The following is a 21,846-nucleotide window of genomic DNA, read 5'->3' on the forward strand; positions in this document are numbered from 1 at the left end:
TAAATAAAAAAAACAAAACGTAAGTCTAATGAAACCAAGAACACATTTTGTTTTAGATTAAATCAATGCATTCATATATAATGGGATGCAGTAGCGTTCTTTTATCAGATTATTCATGATTGATTAGTTTGACAGCTTCAGATGCCCCGCCCTCTTCCTCTGATTGGTGCATTGGTGTGACAGCTCCACAGACCACGCCCTCTCTCTGGGTCCTGCCGTTGCATTGGAGGGGCCACAGACCACGCCCTCTCTCTGGGCCCTGCTGTTGCATTGGAGGGGCCACACACTGGACACACGCGCATTGGCTGCTGTGTTTTTTTCATTAGGGTCCCAAACTACACACACACAGATTTGTTGGAATATTACGTTACAGTCCAGCAGGAAAATGGCGACTGTCATTCATAATCCTCTGAAAACGTAAGTGCATCTTTATGTCTCATCTTTTACGCGATGTGGATGCTGCACCTCCGCTGCAGTAGAGATGCTTTTATGATGCTTTTATGATGCTTTTATGAGGCTTTTCTGATGGGAGGATTGGTAAAACGCTTTGATAAACATAATCACATCACTGAGCGTCATGTTGCCTTGTTGTTTGCTGTTTGTGGAGCGCACGTTTGGCACCACGGATTCTGCTTTTTGCGCACACTTCTCCAAATCTGCCCAAATGTGCACGGTTACGCGCGGGTTTACGCTCACCAAAGTTGTGTTTTTGCAAAGCTGGTCTTAAGTTTACACCGTGAAGCCGGATAATGCGTTTGGAGCGGGTTTATGCGCGTAAAAACAGACACACAAAGCGTAAAAACAGACACACACAAAGCGTAAAAACAGACACACAACGCGTAAAACAGCCACACAACGCGTAAAAGAGCCACACAAAGCGCTCTGACTGATCCTCGTCGCTGTTTCTCGTGTCGCTTCTGTCAGATGGATAAACAATGGCGCACAGTTACGTCTTATTATGAGGTTTTAGAGAGAAGAAAAACCTGCAGAGGTGAAGAGAGCGGAGCTGGTTTGATTTAAACACACAAAGAGTAAAGAAAAAACAGCATAAATGTCTCTTTATCTGAAACACGCTCTGTTCTTGTATCATTTAATATAATAATCATCAGTTACAACATTGAGGCGACATTTGAAATGTTAAAGTCCCATAATGCACCGCTCTGATCTGTGTTTTAATGTTTCCTCGTCACACACAGACCTGAAGTTGTGTTTTGTTTCATTCTCACATGTTTATCACACAAACCTGCAGATTTAGGCTGAGTTCTTCTCTCAAACTGAAAAAAAAACCCCATTCTGTTCCACCTTGTGATGTCATCATGTGGTGATACAGGAAGTGCTCCACTGTGTTTTTAAACTCCACCTTCACTGGAATCATTTGGATCATTTCAGTCCTGGAGTTGTCTCTTATCTCGACTGAACTAAAGGTAAAAGGAGGAGTTCACTTGAAAACTCCCACTTGATGACATCACAAGGTGGAACAGCGTTTTGACCTTTGTAGATGTTACAGACTGATAATAAAGTGTGACTCAAACATGTGAATGAAACAAAACACAACTCCAGGTCTGTTTTTGATGTGCTGACAGCGTTAGAACATGGATTAAAGCTGCAGGAGTCAGTTTGTGACACAGGAGCTTTAAACCTTTAGTTTTACATAAACCGTGTTGTTCACAGACACTAGAGTAAAACTGGGACTAAACCAGGATTAAACCAGGACTAAACGACATCAGGACTTTTCTAGACTAAACCAGGTGGATCTGACAGGAGCTGGACGACATGTGGAAATATTTATTATTTAGATTTTGAAGATTCACATTTGAATCAAGTGTTTAATTTATAATAAGAAAAATGAAAATGGTGCAGAAGGAGCTGCTCTGTCTGTGAGGGTCTGAACTGAACATATTTAAACAAAGATAAAACCTCCTGAGTTCATCATCGTCATCATCATCAACATCATCATTGTCTTCATCGTAATCGTCATCATCATCATGTCTCTGTCCCAGATCTCGACTGTTTTGTCTTTGGTGGATTTTCTATAAACATAAAGTCCAGTGTTGTTGTTGTTGTTGTTGTTGTTGTTGTTGTTGTTGTTGTTGTTGTTGTTGTTGTTGTTGTTGTTGTTGTTGTTGTTGTTGTTGTTGTGTGTTTGACGCTCAGGCCTCTGCTCTGTTTGTGCTGCATTTCCATAAGATCAGATTGTCCCAGAATCCTCCTGGGTCCAGAGGGAGAGGGGTGAGATGGAGGAACGACATCTGCCCCGTGTATATGATGTGTTATTATTATTATTATTATTATTATTATTATTATTATTATTATTATTATTATTATTATTATTATTAATAATAATAATAATAATAATAATAATAATAATAATAATAATTTGAGCTGTGTTGTTGTTTAAATGTTTCTTTTGGCTGAGGCTCATATTTGAGTAAAACTAAAGATGTGTTTGAAATGTAGGTCAGAAGAAAAGAGAGGGAGAGAGAGAGGGAGGGAGGAGGGGGAGGAAGAGGAAGGGGAGGGGGGAGGAGGAGAAGGTGGAGGGGGGGAGGGCTGTATCTAAATGTATTTTTTTGTTTGTCGGATACATCTGTTCTGCCCCTCCCCCAATTTAAGAGAGAGAGAAAGAACAGAGGGAGGAGTGAGAGAGGGAGGACGAGAATAGAGGGAGGAGAAGAGATAAAGGAAAGAGGATGGAGGGAGAGGGAAGGAATAGTGGAGAGTGAGAAAAGAGAGGGGGAGGATACAAGGGAAAGAAAGGAAGAGGGATGGAGGGAGGGATAGACAGGGAAGGAGGTGTAGGAGAGAGAGAAGAGGAGAGAGGAGGGAAAGGAGAATCAAAGATAGAGAGATAGAGGGAGGAGGAGAGAGGGTAAAAAAGGAGGAGCACTGCACAGAACAACATCAGTACAACTGGAGGTATGTCTTTGTCTGTGGAAGGAGGGATGGAGAGAGAGAGAAATAGAGAGAGGCAGTGAAAGAGGGGCAGAAGAGAGAGGAGGAGAGAAGGGAGTGGGAGTGTAGGGAGAGCAGGAGACAGAGGAGGGAGAGGAGGAGTGGAGGGGGAGAGGAGGGAATGGAGGAAGGAGGAGCAAGTAAGAGAAGAGGGGGAGAGAGAATGGGGAAAGTGGCAGAGGAGAGTGAGAAGAGGAGAAGAGGGGATGGAAGAGGCAAAAGAGAAGAGAGGAGGGAGGAGAGAAAACAAGCATGAGAAAGATGGAAGGAGAAGGGGAGGAGAGAGAATAGAGTGAGAGAGCAGGATGAAGGAGAAGAAAAGGAGGAAGGGTGGAGAAAGAGAGAGATGGAAGAGGAGGAGTAGAGGAGGTGGAGGAGGAGGTGCAAGAGGAGGTGGAGGAGTAGAGGAGGAGTAGAGGAGGTGGAGGAGTAGAAGAGGTGGAGGAGTAGAGGAGGTGGAAGAGTAGAGGAGGTGGAGGAGTAGAAGAGGTGGAGGAGTAGAAGAGGTGGAGGAGTAGAGGAGGTGGAGGAGTAGAGGAGGTGGAGGAGTAGAGGAGGTGGAGGAGTAGAAGAGGTGGAGGAGTAGAGGAGGTGGAAGAGTAGAAGAGGTGGAGGAGTAGAGGAGGTGGAGGAGTAGAAGAGGTGGAGGAGTAGAGGAGGTGGAGGAGTAGAGGAGGTGGGGGAGGTGGAGGAGGAGGTGGAGGTGGAGGAGTAGAAGAGGTGGAGGAGTAGAGGAGGTGGAGGAGGAGGTGGAGGGGGGTTGGTGTTTCAGGAGTTATTCGTCTGATCTGGATCATGTTTGGTCCATGTGGTTTTGTTCTGAAAGACAAAAATGATCAGTGTAAAGAAAGAAGAGGAGGAGAAGAGGAGGAGGAGAGAGAGAAGGAGAAGAGGAGAGAGAGAAGGAGAGGAGGAAGAGAGGAGAGGAGGAGGAGAGAAGAGGAGGAGGAGTGAGGAAAGGAGGAGAGAAGAGGAGGAGGAGAGGAGGAGAGAGAGAAGGAGAGGAGGAAGAGAGGAGAGGAGGAGAGAGAAGAGGAGGAGAGGAGAGGAGGAGGTAGAGGCCAGTTTAAGCCAGAAAACGAGTGTCCCGTCTCCAGTGTCTGTGGGTCACTCTCTCCTTTGACCCGTCGTGTCTGTGGGTCACTCTCTCCTTTGACCCGTCGTGTCTGTGGGTCACTCTCTCCTTTGACCCGTCGTGTCTGTGGGTCACTCTCTCCTTTGACCCGTCGTGTCTGTGGGTCACTCTCTCTCCTTTGACCCGTCGTGTCTGTGGGTCACTCTCTCTCCTTTGACCCGTCTCCAGTGTCTGTGGGTCACTCTCTCCTTTGACCCGTCGTGTCTGTGGGTCACTCTCTCTCCTTTGACCCGTCGTGTCTGTGGGTCACTCTCTCTCCTTTGACCCGTCGTGTCTGTGGGTCACTCTCTCCTTTGACCCGTCGTGTCTGTGGGTCACTCTCTCTCCTTTGACCCGTCGTGTCTGTGGGTCACTCTCTCTCCTTTGACCCGTCGTGTCTGTGGGTCACTCTCTCCTTTGACCCGTCGTGTCTGTGGGTCACTCTCTCCTTTGACCCGTCGTGTCTGCGGGTCACTCTCTCCTTTGACCCGTCGTGTCTGTGGGTCACTCTCTCCTTTGACCCGTCGTGTCTGTGGGTCACTCTCTCTCCTTTGACCCGTCGTGTCGGGTGCAGGTTCATGTTTTATATTTTCTCTTTTATTTGACCGTTTTCTTCGTGACGAGGGTTTGAACTGGGGACCTTCTCGTTATGAGGCTAAGAACATTTAAAATTCTGTTTCCACAAACGAGAAACTGAAAATAAAACAACGAAACTGAAACAAGCTCCTCAAAGCCCCGCCCCCTGACACAGTGGATGATTGACAGCTCCTCTCAAAGCCCCGCCCCCTGACACAGTGGATGATTGACAGCTCCTCTCAAAGCCCCGCCCCCTGACACAGTGGATGATTGACAGCTCCTCTCAAAGCCCCGCCCCCTGACACAGTGGATGATTGACAGCTCCCCTCAAAGCCCCGCCCCCTGACACAGTGGATGATTGACAGCTCCTCTCAAAGCCCCGCCCCCTGACACAGATTAAACTCATGAATATTCAACAAAACAAAACAAAAACACAATGAGAAATCACAAAGGTTTAATCTGAGAACAACAGACTGTGTGTGTCAGATGCCCTCCCTGTGTGTCAGATGCCCTCCCTGTGTGTGTCAGATGCCCTCCCTGTGTGTCAGATCATGATTTCTGTGTTTTTTGTTAATTCAGATTTCCGTCTTTTGTGTTAAAATGTGAACTTTGAACTTCTGTCACAATACAAAAATTTCAAACTCTATTTAGATACTAAGGAACAGAGCCGATACTCGATACCAATCCCAATACCACGGTGATACAAACCCTCTTTAGACACTGTGCTTTAAACGTTGTACTTTGTTTTCTACTATTAGACTTTTTTAGTATCGATACCTGCGAGTATCTGGTTTCGATATTTGTTTTAGTATCGATTAGTGTCTGATTCTCGATTCTTCTGACCGCCCTGACCTCCGCAGACGTGATCTGAGCGTGTGGTTGTCGTGTTTCTGTGACACGAGTCTCCACCCAAAACAAACGGGATTCACTCGACTTAAAACAGTTTAAACAGAACATCCTCATGACTCACCACCATGAGTTTATAAGCACAACTCACACCAGAGCATGCTAACAGCGCACTTCCTGATTATTGAACAAAAACTCACACACACAGAGAAACACTCAGACACATAAACACACACATATACATACACACACACACACACACACCCCCACACACACACACACACACACACACACACACACACACAGGGACCTCTATGGAACAGCACCGTGTCTAAAGAGTGTTTTTAGTATCATCATGGTATCGATATCGAGTTATTGCATATCACACATCGAGTATCGTGTATCAAGTATCGTGTCGGTATCGTGACTCTGAATCGCGCCAGACTCGTCCGTCCTGACGTCACCTGCTCAGAATAAACTGAATAAATCGAGAGGTTTTTGTTCAGGTTTTTGTTCAGTTTGTTTCTGCGGAAATGCTCAAAAATGTGAAGAATGTGACAGAAGCACCGGGTTCATCTGAAACTCACAAAGCTTCAGTGTTTGGACCCGGACGAGCGGCACCGGCCCAGAAACACGCACAAGGGACGAGCCACGGCGGCTCAGCTGGTAGAGTCCACTGAGCCCATGGTTAGAGGTTTGAATCTCTTGACGTAAACGTCATGATCCACTGCCCCACAGGGGGCGCTCCCACTGTAGATGTTTATATACACGCACAGAGCTAACCTGCTAGCATACTGTATATGTAAATGGGCGTAGCTAACCTGCTAGCCGCCGCGGCGTGTTCCAAACAGGAAGTGATCATGGGCGCACTTCAGTTTTTTTCGTCTTTTAAATGTGACGTTAATCTTAAAACATAAATCACAAATCTATTCACAATCATGGCAGAGTGGTTATCCTGTGTCCTCCCTCTCACCAGGAGGTTGTGGGTTAGACTCCTGATCTCTCTGAGTGGAGTTTGCATGTTCCCTCGTCTCCACAGATCTGACCTGTAGAGGTGTCGATGTGTCAAACCAGCAGAACATGAACATGTGTTTCTCCCATTCACAAAAAAACAGAGAGGATCAGGTTAATGTGAGGAACAGGACACGTGTGAGCCCGACGCGTCCAACACGCCAGTCCAACACGCCAGTCCAACACGCCAGTCCAACACGCCAGTCCAACACGCCAGTCCAACACGCCAGTCCAACACGCCAGTCCAACACGCCAGTCCAACACAAGTCTAACACGAGTCTGGCGCGCAAATCCAACACGCGAGTCGAACACACACCTCTTTTCTCTGTGTTTTTATTTGTTTTCTGTGTTTTTATTTGTTTTCTCTGTGTTTTTATTTGTTTTCTCTGTGTTTTTACCTCTTTTCTCTGTGTTTTTACCTCTTTTCTCTGTGTTTAACCTCTTTTCTCTGTGTTTTTACCTCTTTTCTCTGTGTTTTTATTTTTTCTCTCTGTGTTTTTACCTCTTTTCTGTGTTTTTACCTCTTTTTTCTGTGTTTTTACCTCTTTTTTCTGTGTTTTTACCTCTTTTTTCTGTGTTTTTACCTCTTTTCTCTGTGTTTTTACCTCTTTTCTCTGTGTTTTTACCTCTTTTCTCTGTGTTTTTACCTCTTTTCTCTGTGTTTTTACCTCTTTTCTCTGTGTTTTTACCTCTTTTCTCTGTGTTTTCAGTCTGGGGGATCAGTTTTACCGAGAGGCCATCGAACACTGTCGCAGTTATAATGCACGACTCTGCGCTGAGAGGAGCGTGCGCATGCCATTCCTCGACTCACAGACAGGGGTCGCTCAAAACAACTGCTACATCTGGATGGAGAAGCAGCACCGCAGACCAGGTACAGAGTGTGTTTAGTATGAACCACACACGGAGCAGATCTGTGTTTATATTTATACTGAGAACACGTCACGTGTGTGAAATACCATTATACACCTGCAGTACTCTGTGTACAACCTGTGTGTCTCTCACTCTTCAGTCCCACATGTGTTGTGTGTTTTTTTCTGTTTTACTCAAAAGAAAAAAGCCAAAAACAATTATTCTGTTTATTCTGTTTTCTTGTTTTAATGATGTTTATGTCAAAATGATCCACAGAAACATAATTAATCTGGGGGAGGAGGGTCTCTGTTTGTATAACTCTGGAACAATCATAAATAATGTTCCGTACTGTGGCTTTAAACATCTTAAGCCCCGCCCCCTCTGTGTGTAACACATGAACAATCCCAAAATAAAAACAGAAAACGTGACCTGCCACAAAGTACAGGGTGTGTCCACAACTCACTGAGATATTTATGTGAATGTGGAGAGGAGGAGGAGAGGAGGAGAGGAGGAGAGAGGAGGAGGACGACGAGAGGAGGAGGAGAGGAGGAGGAGAGGAGAGGAGGAGGAGAAGAGAGGAGGAGGAGAAGAGAGGAGGAGAGGAGGAGGAGAAGAGAGGAGGACGAGAGGAGGAGGAGAAGAGAGGAGAAGAGAGGAGGAGGAGAGGAGGAGGAGAAGAGAGGAGGAGAAGAGAGGAGGAGAAGAGAGGAGGAGAGGAGGACGAGAGGAGGAGGAGAGGAGGAGGAGAAGAGAGGAGGAGGAGAGGAGGACGAGAGGAGGACGAGAGGAGGAGGAGAGGAGAGGAGGAGGAGAAGAGAGGAGGAGGAGAAGAGAGGAGGAGGAGGAGGAGGAGAGGAGAGGAGGAGAGGAGGAGGAGGAGAGGAGGAGAAGAGAGGAGGACGAGAGGAGGACGAGAGGAGGACGAGAGGAGGACGAGAGGAGAGGAGGAGGAGAAGAGAGGAGGAGGAGAGGAGGAGGAGAAGAGAGGAGGAGAAGAGAGGAGGAGAGGAGGAGGAGAAGAGAGGAGGAGGAGAGGAGGAGGAGAGGAGGAGGAGGAGAGGAGAGGAGGACGAGAGGAGGACGATAGGAGAGGAGGAGGAGAAGAGGAGGAGGAGAAGAGGAGGAGGAGAGGGACTAAACTAGGACTTCCTGGTTCTTGTCTGCGTGTAGTTCACATATTGTAAAATGCTAATATCCCTGTTGTTGTGTGTCATGTGTCATGTGTTGTGTGTCATGTGTTGTGTGTCGTGTGTCATGCGTTGTGTGTCATGTGTTGTGTGTTGTGTGTCATGCGTTGTGTGTCATGTGTTGTGTGTTGTGTGTCATGTGTCGTGTGTCGTGTGTCATGCGTTGTGTGTCATGTGTTGTGTGTTGTGTGTCATGTGTCGTGTGTCGTGTGTCATGCGTTGTGTGTCATGTGTTGTGTGTTGTGTGTCATGTGTCGTGTGTTGTGTGTCATGTGTCGTGTGTCGTGTGTTGTGTGTTGTGTGTGTCCAGGTCGGGCGGCGGGACAAATGTACACGTATCCCGCTCGCTGCTGGAGGAAGAAGAGGAGACTCCACCCTCCTCTGGACCCGCAACTCCGACTGTGCGAGCTACGACTAGGTAACAACCAAACTACACACAAACTACACACAAACTGTTTGGGTGGAGGCAGAGTGATGCTGTTGCTCCAGTGTCCCGTTGGTTCTCTCTCTAAAGTCCCACAGGATCTTGGCTCATTCTTCATGACCTTTGGAGGTGTTTCACCTCTGACCTCGGGGTCTTCAGTCCAGTTCAGTTCTGTTCTGGTGGTACGTCCCGTGCAGGGGCTTGTCCTTCCATGATGGTTCCTCCTTCTCCTCCTCCTCTGCGCTCCACTGTCTGAGACACTGAGCTCGTCGTCTGTTGGGGCCTTGTTCTTGATGTTCTCATGGATCTTGGATGTTTCATCCTGGACTGTGGCTCTCACCCTCACTCGTTCTCGTCCTCCTTCCTTACGGCTCGTACAGTCTCACGGTGCTGGATTTGGGATGGACCCTCGATGCAGGTCAGGAGCTTTGGGGTCTTAGCGTCTGTGGTCTGTATCTCCTCCTTTGGCTGATGATTCCTGCTGGTCTCTGATACTTCCAGGGCGTAGCTGTTTGTTGCCTGGTCTTGTTCCATTGATCTGACTCCTCAGGACTCGTCTCACTCGTCTGAAGTTTTCGGCCGTGGCTGTTTTCCTTGTTTCCTCTTGGTGCCATTTGCTTGTGACTCTTTAGTGTCATGTGACCTCCTCAGTGTGTCATGTGACCTCCTCGGTGTGTCATGTGACCTCCTCGGTGTGTCATATGACCTCCTCAGTGTGTCATGTGACCTCCTCAGTGTCATGTGACCTCCTCAGTGTGTCATGTGACCTCCTCAGTGTCATGTGACCTCCTCAGTGTCATGTGACCTCCTCGGTGTGTCATATGACCTCCTCAGTGTGTCATGTGACCTCCTCAGTGTCATGTGACCTCCTCAGTGTCATGTGACCTCCTCACAGACTGTAGTACTCCGTGTGTCTGGTGCTTGATTGTTTGGGGCAGTGTTTCTGTCGGTGGAATGCCTGAGGAACCTGATCAGCCTGAACTAAAGGCAGCTCTTTGTTTGGGGCCAGCGTCTCCATTGTTTCCACGTCAAACTCTCACAGATGTAACACAAAACTCCAAACTCCAAACTGCCCCAGACCAGCGACAAATATGAGCCGAACAAACTCAAACGTCACAGCTGCAAATGTGACCTGGACCAAAGGGATAAACACGGGGATAAATATGTACAAATATGTATATATATACATATATGTATATATATACATATATGTATATATATACATATATGTATATATATACATATATGTATATATATACATATATGTATTTATATACATATATGTATATATATACATGTACACATGTACATAAACATGTGGGGCTCAGACTCTTTTGACGTTTTACTCATGTTCTGCTGTTGTTCCCTCCTCAAAAACTCCTGGAGCTGTGTTTTGTTTCATTCACTCTTGTTTTTTTTTATCTGTTCTGTTTTTCATAGATTTTCATGATTTTATTTCCTTCAGGATAAACGTCACTTTCTGCCAACGTTTAATATTTAAACAGTTTTTTAACTCCTCCCTGTTCAAACTGTCCTGTTCAGATCCTTAATCATGTTCTAGTTGTGTGTTTTTGTCGTCGTAGTATTGGGATCAGTATCGAGTATCGAGTCTGTTGTGAGTACTGAAGTAGAATGTGAGTGTGGGACACTGGTCGGCTCAGTCGTGTTTGTGCAGTGGGCCGTGAGCTCAGATCTGTATCACAGACAGAGGAATGTGACGCTCTGTGTTTAAACACACGTCTGATGTTTGTTTAATGTTTCCTGAGTCACACACAGAGCAGTGCCTCAGTTTAGCTCTGGAGCGTTTAAAGAAGTCACGTTAAAGGCCCATTTTACACAGTTTAAAGGCCCATTTTACACTGTTTAAAGGCCCATTTTACACAGTTTAAAGGCCCATATTACACTGTTTAAAGGCCCATATTACACTGTTTAAAGGCCCATATTACACTGTTTAAAGGCCCATATTACACTGTTTAAAGGGCCCATATTACACTGTTTAAAGGCCCAGATTACACTGTTTAAAGGCCCATATTACACTGTTTAAAGGGCCCATATTACACTGTTTAAAGGGCCCATATTACACTGTTTAAAGGGCCCATATTACACTGTTTAAAGGGCCCATATTACACTGTTTAAAGGGCCCATATTACACTGTTTAAAGGGCCCACCTCTGAGTCCTCAAACTCTGCTCCTCCTCTGAAGTTTGAGGAGATCCTCAAAGTCTTTCCACCTCCACAGTCGAGTTCAGCAGCTCCTCTGTTCTGCTCCTGTGCTGGTGAAGCCGCTTCCTCGTCCTGAGGCGTCGGACGTTTTTCCAGAATCTCCGGATCCAACTCACCACCAGGTGGTGCTCTGCTCCGCCCCTCGCTCCACCCGAGTGTCCAACATCAAACACAGAGACCATCAGGCACTGGGCCTGTCTCACCTCCTCCTTTTAGAAACTCACTATTTTACTCTTATTTTTTCTTCTTTATTTTTTCTTCTTTTTCTTCTTTTCGCCCACATTCGTTCAAAAATAGACCAGTAATGAGGAGAGACAGTTTTCCCATCAGACCCTGAGCCAACACGACCTACGCAAAACTCCAATGTACCACACTGTGGCATTAAACATGTACCGCACTGTGGCATTAAACATGTACCGCACTGTGGCATTAAACATGTACCGCACTGTGGCATTAAACATGTACCGCACTGTGGCATTAAACATGTGTCTCACGTTCAGGTGGCGCCCTCTGCAGGGGGAGGAGCGTCTCTGCCTCAAGTGTCTCAGGGTCTGGACACGAGTTTGGTCTGGTCCTGGTTTATTCACCTCTCTCCCTCCTCCTCCTCCTCCTCCTCTTCCTCCTCTCCTCCTCTCCTCCTCCCCTCTCCTCCTCCTCCTCTCCTCCTCTCCTCCTCCCCTCTCCTCCTCCTCTCCTCCTCCTCCTCTCCTCCTCCTCCTCTCCTCCTCCTCCTCTCCTCCTCCTTCTCTCCTTCCAGAGGCAGAGTTGGCTCCTAAACGTGAGGCTCCTCCGGGGGAGGCCACGGCTCTGGAGGCTCTGCTCAGAGGAGACAGTCTCCTGGAGAAGAAGAGTCTGAGCAAAGACGAGGAGACGCTGCTGGAGATACAGGTGAGAGAGACGGGTGAGGAGAGAGACGGGTGAGGAGAGAGACGGGTGAGGAGAGAGACGGGTGAGGAGAGAGAGACGGGTGAGGAGAGAGACGGGTGAGGAGAGAGACGGGTGAGGAGAGAGACGGGTGAGGAGAGCGAGACGGGTGAGGAGAGAGACGGGTGAGGAGAGGAGAGACAGGTACAGTGTGGATACTGCAGTTGTTATCAATATTCCCTGAAGGTGTGATGCTAACTTTAGGCACTTCTCTGTCTATGCTGCTTATGCTGTTAAAAAAAAGTGCCTCACATTGTATTGTCACTAGCATTAGCATTAGCATTAGCATTAGCATTAGCATTAGCATTAGCATTAGCCAACAGTTTTTCAGTGAGTCACTTTCACCTTTTTGTGTAAAATCAGACTCTTCACCAGGACGAGCTCAGACTGAGGCTCCTGTGTCTTTAAATCACAGAGCAGTGATAAACCCAGGACAGAGGGACAGGGGGACAGTGGGACAGTGGGACACAGGGGGACAGTGTGACACAGGGGGACAGTGAGACACAGGGGGACACATGGGGATAGTGGGACACAGTGGGACACAGTGGGACAGTGGGACACAGTGGGACACAGTGGGACAGTGGGACACAGGGGGACAGTGGGACACAGTGGGACACAGTGGGACAGTGGGACACAGGGGGACAGGGGGACAGACAGATCAGTCCGACGTCGTGTTTGTGTCGTTCTGTTTCAGAGAGTTTTAGAAGCCGAGGAAAATGGCGACGCGTTTCAGGACGACGAGGATTTTGAGCTGGACACTCCGAAGAGGAAGAACCGGAACAGAGGAAAAGTGAGTCCCACGGAACAGGAACCAACAAGATTTATATATTTATGTCTCTATTATTTTATTTGACTTTATTTCATAAGGAACAGGCCACAGAGAGAAAAGACTCATGAGCCCTGTAAAAACACGGAACAAACACGGAACAGACACGGAACAAACACGGAACAGACATGGAACAAACACGGAACAGACATGGAACAAACACGGAACAGACATGGAACAAACATGGAACAAACACAGAACAAACACGGAACAGACACGGAACAAACACGGAACAGACATGGAACAAACACGGAACAGACATGGAACAAACACAGGAACAAACACGGAACAGACACGGAACAAACACGGAACAGACATGGAACAAACACGGAACACACACAGGAACAAACACAGAACAAACACGGAACACACAGAACAAACACGGAACAGACACAGACCTGGTCCATTTAAAACATTCAATCAGGAGCAGGTTGAGTTTAAATGTTTATCTCCATATTATTAAAGTGTTTATGTACATTTATAAATACATTTAATAAATACATTTAATAAATACATTTAATAAATATGTTTAATCAATACATTTAATAAATACATTTAATAAATACATTTAATAAATATGTTTAATAATATATTTAATAATACATTTAATAAATATGTTTAATAAATACATTTAATAAATATGTTTAATAAATATGTTTAATAAATATGTTTAATAAATACATTTAATAAATACATTTAATAAATATGTTTAATAAATACATTCATAAATACATGTTTAAATAAACACAGTTTTGTCCGATGGTTTTTAGCCTCATTTTTGCCTCCAGGGGGCGCCAGCAGATACTAGAGCTCAGGTGCTTTGTATTTAAAGGTGCACTGCGTAACTTTTCTGGTGGAGGGTTCACTGCCTGCTCGTCTCCATGGAGATATTGCTTGATCTGAAATGTTCCACCGTATGGCATTAAACATATTTATTTTGCATTTATTAAATTATTATTAAGTATTCTTACTTTGAGCAGGGTCGCCTCTCCACAGATCTGACCTGTAACTAGGCCGTGCAGATAGATCAGTTTAATGCCCTACTGTGGAACATTTGTGGGTTTCAGAATGATGAACAGGACCGTTGCCATGGAGAACAAATGTGGAAAAAATTCTCAAAATGTTGCAAAAAAACAGGAAGCAGAAACTCATCTCCATGGAGACAGTCACCCACCTGAAAAGTCCCACAGTGCATCTTTAAGTTTGTCTTTGTTCATAAATAAAGTGAATGATTTTTGTCGTGTTTGTGTCAGAACCGAGGGTCGAGTCGGAGGAGGGCGGAGCCTGTGAACAACGACGACCAGGACAAGCCTTACGTCTGTGACAGTAAGAGAGCGCAGTCCCCCCGCCGTCCTCCAGGGGGGCTCAGTGTTACCCACAATGCACTGCAAAAACGAGGGGACCTGGTTTAGTTTTGATTCTAGTTTTAGTATCGATTAGTAAATGATTTTTAATCATTTTGACGACCCTTGAGCAAGACACTTCTCTCATTGTTCTAGTCCAGAGGCGTCAAACACATTTTCACCGAGGGCCACATCAGAAAAAGGGCTGACCTCAAATGTCCAGATGTAAAATAAATCTAACTACTTTTTTATTTGTTAATTAACTATTTCTGTATTTACTACTTATTAAAGTTACACATATCGCTCATGTATTTGCCTGGATGTACAAATATGTCTGTGTAACTGCATCTCCTGATAAAATGACATTTTAAGACCATCATAACTCAAGGGCCACATAAAATGATGTAGAGGGCCACATTTGGCCCACAGGCCTTGAGTTTGACAGTTTGACAGTAACAGGAAGGAAGGGCATCTGGCTTACGAATCTGTCAAATTACCAAGACACGGCAGCCCACAAAATCGGTTGGACCAAAAACAAGAAACATTCATTCATCTGAGCTGGACCCACACGTTTCTGAACCAAACTCGTTTTTTTTTCCGTTTTTGCGTCTCGTTTTTGCAGTGACGAGTGAAACCCATCGTGTTGGTTTTATGTTTTATGTTTTATTTTATTTGTGCCAAAAATGTTTAACCTAAATAAATCCCTCTTTCCCTTTTCCCCAAACCCTGAGAGCGTTTGTGTCGCGTCCGTCTCGTCCTCTGCCTCTGTGTCTCGTTGTGTTTTTAGAGCATGCCGGTTTAAACTTTGACCCTGATAAACGTAGCTCATCTTTTTATGTTTTGTCTTGTTCTGTAATTTCGTTTTTTGTCGTTTTTATTTTTGCTTTTGTGTCTTCTCTGTTCCAGATAGATACAAACAAAAGCATAACTCAAAAAGGGCTGAAGAAGGTATCTGAATCTGTCTGCCATCTTGTTTTCCCACAATGCTCCGTGTGAGAATGGCTAATGCTAATGCTAACACTCCTTAGCGCTGCGATGCTAGCAGACAAACCCCTTAAACTCGACCCAACGCTGCAAAATGTCACGTCTGCGCATGAGGTAAAGCTGCACTATGTAACTTTTCTATAGAGGGTCGGCCGTTGTCTTGCTTTGTCTGGAATATTCCACAGTACAGCATTAAACGTGGAGACAAACAGGTAACGGAACCAAGTCACAGGTTTTTCAAGATATTTTCGAGCAATAAAAAACATAATTAAATAAATGCAAGAAGACAAGTTTAATGCTGTACTGTGGAACATTCCAGGAAAAGGATTAACATCTCCATGGAGACAAATAGGTGAAGCTACCAGGCCAGGTCACCAGTCAGATCTATGGAGAAAGCGAGTTTCTCCAGGTGTTTTTAACAATAAAAAAAAAAACCTGTAAGTGAATACAAGACCGATAAAGCAGCACTGCGGTATATTCCAGGCAAAGCATTGACATCTCCATGGAAACGAGCAGGCGGAGGCTCTTAAAAGCTACACAGTGCAGCTTTAAATATTTTAACTCATGTTGGGATCATGTTTTGCAGTAAAGCTCTGCATGTCACTAACGCTAACACGCTAAAGCTAATGCCACTCAGAGCAGGGCATGTGTCGCCTTTAGCCTTTATCCTTTAGCCGTTAGCCTTTAGCCTTTAGCTGTTATCCTTTAGCCGTTAGCCTTTAGCCGTTAGCCTTTAGCTGTTAGCCTTTAGCCGTTAGCCTTTAGCATGTTCCTCTGCAGCTCCGGCAGACATTTTAGACGTTCACTGAAGGAGAAACTCTGGAACAAAGACGTGGTTTTGTTCCAGATGAAAGTGGACGGACAGATTTCAAAAACAGCTCAACACTTCTGCCCAAAACACGGATCCAAAACAATTTAAGTCAAATGATCCGAACGAATCTGCCAGAAGAAGAAAACAAAAATATGATTTAATCATTTAAAGGCCCCACACGACTCTGATGTGATCACACACAGACCTGGAGTGTGTTTTGTTTCATTCTCACATGTTTAACACAAACTCTGCAGATTCTTCTCTCAAACTGAAAACTCTCTGTTCTACCTTGTGATGTCATCATGTGGTGATACAGGAAGTGCTCCACTGTGTTTTTAAACTCCACACACCTTCATTTATAGAATCATGTGGATCATTTCAGTCCTGGAGTTGTCTCTTATCTCGACTGAACTAAAGGTAAAAGGAGGAGTTAACATGAAAACTACCACTTGATGACATCACAAGGTGGAACAGAGCGTTTTGAGCTTTGTAGATGAAACAGACTAATAATAAAGTGTGACTCAAACATGTGTGAATGAAACAAAACACAACTCCAGGTCTGTTTGTGAGGACATTAGAACATGGAGCTCACTGGGGTCAGAGGTCAGGGGTCAGTTTGTGTGAATCATTTAATTAAACTAAAGATAAATCACTAAATGTAAATGTAAATGTTCTTAAACGACGTTCATCTGATCTAAATCTTTACACAACGGCCACTTCAGGCAAACGAGGACTTTGAAAAAATAAAATAAATAAATAAATTTTTTTTAAATTATCTCATGATTTTAACTCATGTTTCATGTGTCGTATTTTATGTTCACGACTAATCACTACACAAACACACACACACTACACAAACACACAAACACACACACACTACACAAACACACAAACACACACACACACAAACACACACACACACTACACAAACACACACACACTACACAAACACACAAACACACACACACACAAACACACACACACACTACACAAACACACACACACTACACAAACACACACACTACACAAACACACAAACACACACACACACACACTACACAAACACACTACACAAACACACGCACACACTACACAAACACACTACACAAACACACACACTACACAAACACACACACACTACACAAACACACACACACACACTACACAAACACACACACACACACTACACAAACACACACACACTACACAAACACACTACACAAACACACACACACTACACAAACACAATACACACACTACACAAACACACACACACTACACAAACACACACACTACACAAACACACACACTACACAAACACACACACTACACACAGACGTTACACAAACAGAAGCTGCTGTGGCCTAAATGACTTTTAAATGTGTTTTTTGTGTTTTTGTGTGATGTTTAGTTTGTGGGAAACGTTACAAGAATCGCCCAGGCCTGAGTTACCACTACACACACACTCACCTCGCCGAAGAGGAGGGCGAGGAAGAGAAAGAGCCCGAGATCGCTCCGTCTCCTCCACCTCCTCCAGACACACACAAACGTGAGTACGACCCAGAACATTCTGCTGTGTGTCGGACGACATCGCCTCGTTCCACAGGCCAATCACATTCATCACTGATGACATCACCACTTTCTAAAATCAAAACTCAGGATCTGGAGCCGTTTACTGCACATTTTAAATCTGTGGATCCAAACATCAGGTTCACACGAGAAGAAGAAAGAACAAACTGGAGAAAGTCCTCTCCTCCTCTCTGCTGTGGACGTCCAAAATGAGTCTTCAGTAGATCTAAGAGACACAAAAAACAGGACAACAGGGAAAGCCAGAAGAAAAGGTGTAACTCTCCCTCACAGACTCCGGTCTTTTTCAAACCCACAAACACTTTAACACGGGACGTTCACACGACGGGACGTTCGCACGTGTTTAATTAAAGTCCATATGTTTTGTTTTGTCTGATTTGAGTTCCTCTTCATCAGTTGTGGACGTTTGGGCCACAACTTTCAGTATAAAACCTCTACACACCAGAGGGTTTCTGGTTCCAGACCTGACTCAGTTTTATTTTTCTGCAGCTCAGAAAGGTCCAGACGGCTCCATCATTCCAAACGACTACTGCGACTTCTGTTTGGGCGACCAGGACTCCAACAGGAAAACCGGACAAGCCGAGGAGCTGGTGTCCTGCTCCGACTGTGGACGCTCCGGTCAGTGTGACACAGACAGGACCCTGACCCCTGACCCCTGACCCCTCACCCCTGACCCCTCACCCCTGACCCCTGACCACTAATCTTAAACCCAATACAGGACATAAAAAATTGTAATACATTAGTAAAGACAGATCAATTAAAGTCATACTGTGGAACATTCTAGGCAAAGCAACATAACATGTCCATCTATATTTACATAAATATAAACCTGCTCCTCCTCGATTCCTCAGTTCTTAGTCCGACATAAAATAAACATAAAATAAACATAAAATAAACATAAACACAGAGTCGTGTCCCTGATGTGTGTGACTGCCCCCTGCAGGACACCCGTCGTGTCTGCAGTTCACAGAGAACATGATGCAGGCCGTGAGGACGTACCAGTGGCAGTGCATCGAGTGCAAGTCCTGCTCCCTGTGCGGGACGTCCGAGAACGACGTGAGTGTTTATCTGTCCATCTGTCCATCTCTGTCCATCTCTGTCCAACTCTGTCCATCTCTCTGTCCATCTGTCCATCTGTCCATCTCTGTCCATCTGTCCATCTGTCCATCTATGTCCATCTGTCCATCTCTCTGTCCATCTGTCCATCTGTCCATCTCTGTCCATCTGTCCATCTCTCTGTCCATCTGTCCATCTATGTCCATCTGTCCATCTCTGTCCATCTCTGTCCATCTCTGTCGTTTTTCTACACGACATATTTAAGGAAACCTTTTCTGTCTGTGGACATTTTCTTGTCGTTTCCTTAAATAAAACAGTTTTTTTGTGACATGTTAAAGCTGCAGGACCTGATTTTCATGTTTTTATGTTTGTATTTACACATCACGTCTGTGTTTAAACGAGTCTAACGTGACTCCGCCCCTCTTTAAGATCACGTCTGTGTTTAAACGTGTCTGACGTGACTCCGCCCCTCTTTAGGATCACGTCTGTGTTTAAACGTGTCTGACGTGACTCCGCCCCTCTCGCTTTCAGGACCAGCTGCTGTTTTGTGACGACTGTGACAGAGGATACCACATGTACTGCCTCAAGCCCCCGATGACACAACCTCCTGAAGGTACCACACACTTCACCACACACTTCACCACACACTTCACCACACACTTCACCACACACACTTCACCACACACTTCACCACACACTTCACCACACACTTCACCACACACACTTCACCACACACTTCACCACACACTTCACCACACACACTTCACCACACACTTCACCACACACTTCACCACACACTTCACCACACACACTTCACCACACACTTCACCACACACACTTCACCACACACTTCACCACACACTTCACCACACACTTCACCACACACACTTCACCACACACACTTCACCACACACACTTCACCACACACTTCACCACACACACTTCACCACACACTTCACCACACACTTCACCACACACTTCACCACACACACTTCACCACACACTTCACCACACACTTCACCTCACACACTATACCACACACTTCACCACACACTTCACCACACACTTCACCACACACTTCACCACACACACTTCACCACACACTTCACCACACACACTTCACCTCACACACTATACCACACACTTCACCACACACTTCACCACACACTTCACCACACACTTCACCACACACTTCACCACACACACTTCACCACACACTTCACCACACACTTCACCACACACTTCACCACACACACTTCACCACACACTTCACCTCACACACTATACCACACACTTCACCACACACTTCACCACACACACTTCATGTGTTTGTGTGAGCCTCAGTATTCAGTCTGTTCCACCTTGTGATGTCACTGAGTGGTAATTCCGGAGGGTGAAGTATAAATAGTATTAATCCTCTACATGATCCTGGGGTTTTTATTTCACATTAAAAACAGACGAATCAGGCGCCTCCTGTTAGCGTTAGCGTTAGCGACAGGTTTGATTGACAGCGTTGCTAAGGGAAGGGGGCGTTACCTTCAACAGCTGCACTCTGGATTGGCTCTTTAGTTGCTATGATACTCGGAGTTCTAAATATGTAACTCTGCTTCAGATTCACACTATACCCGCTTCAGCCTCGACGAGCTTCATCTGGAGCCGTCGCCGTGGTGACGTCACACTCAGTCACTTTACACCGTCTGATTTAAATGTGATGTGTTTGTTTTCAGGAAGCTGGAGCTGTCACCTGTGTCTGGACCTGTTAAAAGACAAAGCCTCTGCGTTTGGAGAAGCATAACATCTGAAACATCTGAAACATGTGAAACATCTGAAACACCTGAAACACCTGAAACATCTGAAACACCTGAAACATCTGAAACACCTGAAACATCTGACACACCTGAAACATCTGAAACACCTGAAACATCTGACACACCTGAAACATCTGAAACACCTGAAACATCTGAAACACCAGAAACACCTGAAACATCTGAAACACCTGAAACATCTGAAACACCTGAAACACCTGAAACATCTGAAACACCTGAAACATCTGAAACACCTGAAACATCTGAAACATCTGAAACACCTGAAACATCTGAAACATTTAGAACATTTGTATATTTCTACTGTAACGTGTTTGTAACAGTTGAACGTGGCATTATCAGCACTCACCCACACGAGTCCAGCAGGGGGCAGCAGGGGGCAGCAGAGGGCAGCAGGGGGCAGCAGGGGACACAGGGGGCAACAGGGGACACAGGGGGCAGCAGGGGGCAGCAGAGGGCACAGGGGCAGATCTACAGGACAGAACGTGGCTTCAGGGCAGAATGTGAAGTGTTTTGCAATAGATTCATTTCTGAGGCGTTTGACGACGTGAAACTAAAACAACAACATCCAGAGTCAGGATTTAAAATGAAACTTTTTTATTCAGGACTTTTCATGACCTCAGCCAGTGTCCATGTCAATGTTTGGTCCTGATGCCCCGTCGCGACGAGGCAGAGGGAGCGTCTTGAAATGACAAAATTAAACTCCACAAACTCAAACACAACTTAAAAAAACATTTGATTCTGAACTGAAGCCGTTTGAACTTCTGTAGGTCAAACACACACACACACAGATCACACACACACACACACAGGTCAAACACACACACACACAGGTCAAACACACACACACAGGTCAAACACACAGGTCACACACACACAGGACACACACACAAGACACACAGATCACACACACACAGGACACACAGGTCACACACACACAGGACACACACACAGGTCAGGAACAGGCTCAGGGTCCATCTTCTACCTCTATCAGACCACACACACAACTCACACACACACACACACCCCCCACATGTCCTCACACACCCACCCCCCCACACACTCACACACACACACACACACACACACACACATTAGCCTGCCCAGCCAAACCCTCTTTCACTTTTAGCCTCTGCCACCTTCTCGTCTCCATGGAGACGTGCCCTCCATTGAAAGGTTACAGAGGGCAGCTTTAAGGATCAGACTAAACACCATGTGATTAAACTGTGTTTATGATGACGTCCTCCGGCTGCTCTGATTGGTCCGTTCACTCGTCACAGGGAGCTCGGCTGGTCAGGCTAAACTTCATCA

General features: G+C 45.5%; 2 protein-coding genes across 4 annotated transcripts in view; one reads left to right on the forward strand and one right to left on the reverse strand.

Annotated features, from left to right (window-relative positions):
* LOC117392378 (protein LEG1 homolog) overlaps positions 1–21,846 on the reverse strand; it is a 68,855-nt gene that overhangs the window by 34,890 nt on the left and 12,119 nt on the right. The gene's annotated exons all lie outside the window — the stretch shown is intronic.
* Positions 323–20,592, forward strand: dpf3 (double PHD fingers 3). 2 transcript variants are annotated; one of them, XM_033990430.2, is made up of 12 exons: positions 323–417; positions 7,210–7,370; positions 8,846–8,953; positions 11,939–12,069; positions 12,800–12,895; positions 14,185–14,257; positions 15,181–15,222; positions 17,481–17,618; positions 18,146–18,274; positions 18,600–18,712; positions 19,244–19,325; positions 20,440–20,592. In XM_033990430.2, the coding sequence occupies exons 1-12, from the start codon at positions 386–388 to the stop codon at positions 20,505–20,507; spliced, it is 1,173 nt and encodes a 390-aa protein (XP_033846321.1). In that variant the 5' UTR covers positions 323–385; the 3' UTR covers positions 20,508–20,592. The 2 variants fall into 2 exon arrangements, with proteins under 2 accessions (XP_033846321.1, XP_055088042.1); XM_055232067.1 differs by lacking the exon at positions 15,181–15,222.

The sequence above is a fragment of the Periophthalmus magnuspinnatus genome, chromosome 24 (assembly GCF_009829125.3).
Source record: "Periophthalmus magnuspinnatus isolate fPerMag1 chromosome 24, fPerMag1.2.pri, whole genome shotgun sequence".
Taxonomy (NCBI): Eukaryota; Metazoa; Chordata; class Actinopteri; order Gobiiformes; family Gobiidae; genus Periophthalmus; species Periophthalmus magnuspinnatus.